Below are 7,581 nucleotides of genomic sequence, written 5' to 3'. Positions count from 1 at the left end.
TAAAATTGTGAAGTATTGAGTGGTATTACGAATGTAATCTGGACCCGTAGAACTGCGGGCACTTCAGATCTCAAGTATTGGTCGTCTATAAGTAATTTAAGAAAACTATTCCTGTATGATAAGTACATGCATGATGAGAAGGCGAGATGAGACGCTCCCGATAAGCAGGCGTGATATATATTTGGATGGAGTGAAATCTCATGCAACCTAAAAGAGTCGGCCTTCTACCACGGGGCAGGCACATCTTATCCAATAGTCCCCATGTCAGATTTGATGACTTAAACTAGAAACAGATACATATTTGGACAGTTTAATACGACATCCTCTTGCTGGGTGGACAAGCATGCTAAGTATTTGAAACTAATCTAAAAGAAAATACTTTCTATGAAATAAGATTATTACAGGAGGCACCAAAAAGAAAAAAAAGTCTGGAAGAAGAAAGGCAGAAAATCGCCTGCTTCTCCATATGCTATCACTCTGATTAGAAAATTCAAGTGCAAAGGCATCTTATATGGAACAAAGACATCATGGTGCAATATGCTTAAGCACACTGGGTAATGAAACTACTAAGGTCAAAGAAACTTGATCTAATATACATATGACCCGGGTTTCTAACAAGAAGATTGCTGCAAAAATATCAAAATCAAGAGAAATGATAACATATCGAGAGCAATATCAGTCATCATCACTTTCATCACTATATGAGACCAAACCACCGACAGACTCTACAGAAGCAACACCAAGCAGCTTATCATCTACTTGTCCATTTGATGGTTTGTCAGTGACTGAGGATTTATCAGATTTGGTGTCTATCTTTGCCTTCTTTGCTTGTGGTTTTACCGAGATAATCAGGTGCCCTGGCCGTGCATCATGACTCCTCTTTGCAACTGGCTTCTTTTCCTGCATATTGGCATCAAGCATGGTGGAGTCATGGGGGTGATAACTAATATATTTAATTAGTCAAAAAAAAAGAAGAATCCGGTTGCCGGACTCTCACAAGACAGCACAGAATCATATAGTTCAAATCAGGGTCTGCGGTACTGATAGTACCGATGTATCGGTAAAGACCGGTACCGGTTGGATAAAAACCGATACCGAACTGGTCGAGATAGAAAAAAAAACGCGCCCGCGCGTCTGCACTGCCACAGAGTGGCATTAAATGCCACTTTGTGCGGCATTAAAAGCCCACGCAGGGCAGCCCGCATGAGATCGCTGCCCCGCCCGGCATTGCGGCGCGTGCAGGGAACCACGTGCGCGCGGAACGCGAGCGGGCTCGCGGTTCCCCACTCACCCCTGCACGCGGGGTTTTTTTTTTCTTTATTTTTTTTCCTCCTCTTCTTCCCCACTCTCCTCCTCTCCTCTACTCTCTTTCCCGGTTTTCGCCTGTTCTCCCACGAGCAAGAAAGGAAGAGAGGTCCCGCCCGCGAGCAAGGAAGAGAGGTCCTCCTCCTGGTACTTGCTTTCTCTTCTTCTATTCCTCTTTCTTTTCTTCTTCCTCTTCTTCCTCTTCTTCTTCTTCTCTTCTTTTTTCCTCTTCTTCCCCGCTTCTATCGGTGCCGGTCGCACCGGTTTCGGTTTGGTACCAGTTTTCACAGCCGAACCGTACCGATAGCTGTCAACACCGGTTCGGTACAGCCTGAACCGACCGGTTCCGGTCGATTTTCGGTTCCGGTCGATTTGGCAGACCATGGTTCAGATAGCCAAGAATAGCAGCAGAACGCACATCTGACTCAAGTTTTCTTCTGTGTGAGCATACATATTCAATGAATAAAATTTTTCTTTGTTACAAATGCTCGATTTTTTTCCGTTGATCTATGCTACACATGTTATATGTGTTTTATATTGTTTAAAAGAAGAAGAAATTGTCTCTGAAATGCATGCCCATATGCACAAGCAACTAACCTCAGCTCGAGCAGTGGTAGGAGTCTCCTTGAGCTCATGAACAATAGATGACTGGGCAGCCAAAGCTTCCTGGAAATAGGGGGCAAAACAGAAGTTTACATGGATAGTAAAAGAAATTTAAACTATGGTTCAGTGGCCACATTAAAGGACTCTAAACATGAAAATAGATTGACTCGACACCATGATTTATTGAGTGAATATGTTAGACACATACAACAATGCATGATTTGGCAGTGAAGAAATTAGCATGCAGTTACTCTTTGGAATTTGATCAATGGAATTTATACGAGCTATACAAAATTCAGTTCCAGATATTGTGAAGCAATATGGTAAAGCTTGTGCAGACCACGGATTATCCATCCTCAAATTAGGCAGCATTGGAAGATCTTTGTAGATTTTTATGTAATGCAGACAGTTTCTTTAGACCGAATTAAATTTAGCTTAATGAATACAGATGATCAAGGGTGAAAAAGGCTCTAAAGGCTTTGGAATTTGACAATAACAATACTAGAGGCACTAATCATCTTGAATATGAAAAACTATCAAAGTTCTTAGAGGACCAACAATGAGACAAATTTCACAGCAAGCTTTCAGCTGAAGAGAAAATCAGATTAAAAAAATATATATACCCATTACAAGACAAAACTAAGTTATTGGAAGAGAATGGAATTTACTTGGAAACTGCGAAGTTGCTGGGCATCTTCATCTGCCAGTTGCCGCTCATATTTTCGCTTTGACTGCATTGAAGTTATACAAGTTCAGAATGGAAAACAGGCAAAACAGTTGGTGCAGGCAAACCGCAATGAAGTAGAGTAAAGCACATCAATGCACATCAACCACTACTAGTGAGACTAATTTTTTCTTCCCTCCAAATAAAGCAATACAACCATCACATTATGCTAGTGCTGATCACAAAAGCATCACACTAAGCCATAATATGTACTTACAGTAGTAGAAAGAATCAGTTTTTTTTATTTTATTTTATAAAGAGAAAGAGATCAAGGAATCGGTTTTTCTCTTATATTTGGAGTTAATTTTATTTCATTGTTCAGAAATTTGAAAGAAAATATTATAGATGGACACAAACATATACGCACGCACACGCGCGCGCGCAAACGCAAACATATACGCACACGCACGCGCATGCGCAGAGACAGAGAGAGAAAGAGAGAGAGATCTTTGGGGCCATACGAAGAATATAAACATACTGAGAGGTAAATCAGTGCCTGCCAGGAGAAGGCATCTGAAATGGACATACTGACGACATTTAAGACATTTAAATCTCTTGAGAAAATGGTTTCCACTTTCCAGTTAAATCTCTCTATTTGCATGTACATTAGATCAGACAAAGGGCATGTTTGTTATCACAAAGTAAGAGTCTGAGGATTGACAACGATTTTAACATTCAAGTGCACACTACAAATCGAATACAAGCGCAAGTGAAGAATGAAACTAAAAGGAAATAAGTTTGATTGAGAAACTAAAACAGGACAAAGCAAAAAATGAAAACATATAATAGCCAATAAATTCTACTAAGGTGGGAAACTGGGAAAGGCTTTTGTGGTCTACTGATGCCGGCACACCCAATGAGCGAATAGCTTTTAAGACAATGCTCACCATCTCCAAATTATCTAGAAACTCTGTCTCATCCTCATCTAGAGCTTTGGGTGGTCCTGAAATAAGTATCAAAATGATCAAATATCTACTCAACTGACATTTATAACATGCAACACCATTAAATAAATAAATCCAACCCTAGATTACAAAAAACTATATAAAAAAATCACGTTATCCATGAATAATATATAAGATACATTTTAACAATGTAATTTCGTTAGACAAAAGATTAACTCTGTTGGTTGGAGGGGAGGGAGGACACAGCTAAACGATATGAGAACATATAAACCAAAAAAAGTAAAAAGAGTGAAGCATTCTAACTTCAAAAATCAAAAGGAAATTGATGGAGATATACTTATCAAGACAATGAAATATTTATTTGCCATCAAAAAATATGCATGCAGAATGTCAATTTTGAAACCGCGCATGAATCATAAATACCTCATGAATCAATTAGCTTAGGAAAAAATCTTCAAATAAGCACACTCACTATGCTTGAATCTCTCGTTGAATTCGGCATCTTTTCTGTCTTTATTCTCTTTTAATATCTGCAACAAAGAAATATTTAGTGAGTAGAAGAAGCATTCTTTTAAGGTGTTTCCTGTCCAGACTGTCCGCTGGAATTTACATAAACAATGCTAATCAACTTAGTCTGCATCACTGCATGATTTTCTTTTCTGAAATATATCTAATGATGAAGGTTGATAGCTCTTATCACATAATAATACAACTAGTTGAAAACACATGCATTCAAACTATTTTTTTTTAAAAAGCAAACACGTACACAAAAATTAGACTAAAAGGAGGTTGAGCAGCAACTTCTCTTGAATATTACTTTTGAATACAAGTCCTTCAGGGACCAAGTCTTCATTAACCTAAAGTACTTCAACATTATTTGCACATCAGGTGATCTTACATGACGATCGAAAAAAAAAAATCAAATATATTCAGCACTTAATCAACAAAAGGATTAATAGTACAGATTGGTTGCCTGCACATCCTAAGGCATTAAATTTCACTTCAAAGTAAAAGCCTGGCACCAAAATTAATGCACCTCCAATCTATTTATCATCCCTTACAATGTTGGATTTCCCCTTAAATATTTCCCCACCCTTATGTGATAAAGAACCAAGATTCTAAAGTTATTAGCAAGGACCTCCACTCAGACATTAGTTTAAGTAAAGCCTTCTGCATCATTTTCAGTTCAACTCTTTTTTTCATTTCTCACATTCTTCCAAATGCGTTTCTTGCCTCGACATTCATGCACAAACTTAATCTTTTCTGCAACGCTATATTACTATTTTACAAGATATGCCAAGGAGTTTAATATTACCTGGGTGCTTAAATTTTCAAACTTTCTAGCTTGGTAATGCATTTCAGCACTTGGATATGACATTACATGGTATGACACTACATGGGACCCCAAAATGAATTGGAGTCTCCTGCTTACTTGAGCTAGAAGGCAACAACACTTGCTGTGGTCTTTTGGGAATGTACGGTCAAAGGGCACTTGGAAACAAGTCATAATATTTTAAATCTTAGCTACTTTACATGTTAAATATTATAAGCTTAAGTGCCATATCTTCTTTTTACTTGTTAGTGTCAAACATTTTTCTGTATCCAGGCACTGAAGTGTCATTAAGAAAAGTTAAATGAAATTTCGGACACTATGGGATACCTGGGCAGTTGGCATTCATGTCCACTATATAGGAAACATTGAAGGCGCGTCATCTCACATATCAATTGTCCTTTTTTTTGGCAGGTAGGTATCCGAAGCCTAGAAAATCACCATTCGAATGGAAAGAGATAGGGCCTGTAGCCTAGGTAGTCACTAGAAATGTACTTGTCTATTATTACCTATTGACAACTTCTTGATACCGTTATCATTCATCACAAACAAAAGGTTAGAACTTTCCTTTGATTTTACCCGTTGTCTTCATTTATCCTTTCTATCGCAAGTTCATATATAATTCAATTGATTGCAAGAGAGTTGACCAACATTTTCACATTTTTAGCATATCATAGCTTCTAATTAAAACAATTGAAAGGCATAAAGGATTGATGTATCAATGTTTCATAGTCTCCAAAATACTCGCCGCTCATGTGCATTAGCACAAACTCCACATGATGTGGATATTAATTCTGTTAAGGAAGAAATAAAGGAAGAAACTCAATTCAGATCCAGCTATTCGCATTTTTCTATCTCACCAAGGAAATGACAACGATCCAGGGAAAACATATAAGACAAGTTCACGGATAATGCCAGTTAACACTTGCAGCAACATTCCTTTAAAATTTCCCATCAAAAGAACAATAAAAGAAGTTTACTTTAAGAGGTTTCAAGGTGAAAAGTTCTAAATTGTTCTCAGAAAATAAAAATATCAATTGATAAATATGACAGAAATGGAATCTAATGGAAAACAAAGAAGGCCAATTCATACGCGGACATCAGAGGAAACGACAGGAAGAAGGAGAACCGAGCGTGCACCTCGTACAAGGGCTTGTCTCGCTGAGCGGTGCCGTCGTCGACTCTCTCACCCCTCGTCTTCTTGGCCTGATCCAACTGTAACCAATCCGCGACGATTGTAACAATCCAAAACGAGAGATATAGTCAGGGTTAGGGTTAGGGTTAGGGCTAGGGCTAGGGTTTAGAGGATCAAGATAGATAAGAGACCTCTTCCTCGGAGATGAAGTTGACCAGCCTAATGGGCGCGGAGGCGGCGGCGTGATCGTTGTCCATCTTTCCCCGGCGGTGGCTTCTCTTCTCTTCCCTTCCCTTCCCTTGTCTGCGAAAATAACATCCTCCGATCACCGGAAAATGCAAACGGGCTTTTGTGCCCGACTCGGATTGGTTTCGGGTTAGAATTTCTGATAATTGGATCCATGATCCGGGATGCAAATGGACCGGGCCTGGCCCGAGGAATATCCAAAAGCCAAGCTATTACGGCCCACACAATGACCTCATCACTCATGTGCATCACATGCCTACTAGTTATGTTGCTTAACCATGGTTCTTTTGGGTTTGGGTTGTACCTTTGGCACGAAAGAACAGTTGATTTTCTTTTACAGCATCAATTGTTAGATCATACCTCATACAAATCTCAAAGCACTCTAAAGATTTTCTTTCATCTATCTATGCAGTTCTTGTAGTGACTATTGTGCGATCTAATGGTACACATGGCGAAAAAAAGATGAATCATTCTTTGTTAACCTCATGGTTTCAACAGTTTACCATTTGATTTTGATGATAACAAATAAATGAATTTAATTCATTATTATAATTATAACAAACAAATGAAAATTAGGAATTGCCTAGTTGGGCCAACATTCTTTCGTACGAAATATATAACCCGAACCTTGTTCTTTTTGCTTCACATGAGGCCCTTAGATTCTGAGAATAATGAGTTATGCGAGGGCGACATAAGAATTTTGAGATACTTGATGATTATGCATCTTAATGCTCCCTCTTCGTTTTACGACACCCATATTGACTAGTAAAGGCTTATAAACAACAGATAAATGGATCTAGAGAGAGAGAGAGAGAGAGAGAGAGAGAGAGAGAGAGAGAGAGAGAGAGAGGTTGAGTTTAGGTTGGTGCAGCATGCAGACTTTGTTGTGTTCCATGGTGCATTCTTTACAAGTGGCAGGCCAGAGGAATGACCAAAAGTAGTAGGAACAATATTTTCAACTAGTTAACAACTCATTTGGTAAGGCACCACCTCCTTGTTACATATTTCCGTAGCTTACAGATTCTTAACATGCTGCTCCAAAAAAACACCAAATATATTTGGTTGAATGAAACTGCCCTAAGAAATTTGAGCCTTATGTTGGTGGTCGCACCTCTTTGATCAATCCACATCTTCCTGGTCCAAAAATTCATACGTGATTGGGACATTCAGAAAAACCTTTATTTAATTACGACATATGCCGTATTTTTGGCATCAATGAACAGATTATCGAGAGAAGAAAACGTCCAAGCTTTCATTTCGACACTGAAGTGCACTTACCAACCACCTTCATGGAAGACAAGCCACAAGCCACGTATAAAATCTAAAGAGTAGA

At 38.7% G+C, this 7,581-nt stretch overlaps 1 protein-coding gene across 1 annotated transcript; it reads right to left on the bottom strand.

The window, feature by feature from the left end:
* Positions 1-417: 417 nt before the first annotated feature.
* On the bottom strand, positions 418-6,346 carry LOC103718166 (PSME3-interacting protein). Its single transcript, XM_039123753.1, has 7 exons — positions 6,194-6,346; positions 6,008-6,082; positions 4,010-4,067; positions 3,520-3,575; positions 2,577-2,639; positions 1,903-1,971; positions 418-900 (listed from the first exon to the last, which is right to left on the bottom strand). The coding sequence occupies exons 1-7, from the start codon at positions 6,257-6,259 to the stop codon at positions 676-678; spliced, it is 612 nt and encodes a 203-aa protein (XP_038979681.1). The 5' UTR covers positions 6,260-6,346; the 3' UTR covers positions 418-675.
* Between the last annotated feature and the right edge of the window lie 1,235 nt (positions 6,347-7,581).

The sequence above is a fragment of the Phoenix dactylifera genome, chromosome 1 (assembly GCF_009389715.1).
Source record: "Phoenix dactylifera cultivar Barhee BC4 chromosome 1, palm_55x_up_171113_PBpolish2nd_filt_p, whole genome shotgun sequence".
Lineage (NCBI taxonomy): Eukaryota > Viridiplantae > Streptophyta > Magnoliopsida > Arecales > Arecaceae > Phoenix > Phoenix dactylifera.
This window is presented reverse-complemented; position numbering and strand designations above follow the sequence as displayed.

Excerpts from the sequence above, each read along its gene's own strand:
- LOC103718166 (XM_039123753.1), bottom strand. The coding sequence starts at position 6,259 with ATGGACAACGATCACGCCGCCGCCTCCGCGCCCATTAGGCTGGTCAAC. Across the intron at positions 6,083-6,193 it reads ACTTCATCTCCGAGGAAGAG|TTGGATCAGGCCAAGAAGAC; the intron begins GTCTCTTATCTA and ends GATTGGTTACAG. Across the intron at positions 1,972-2,576 it reads AGCAACTTCGCAGTTTCCAA|GAAGCTTTGGCTGCCCAGTC; the intron begins GTAAATTCCATT and ends CCCTATTTCCAG.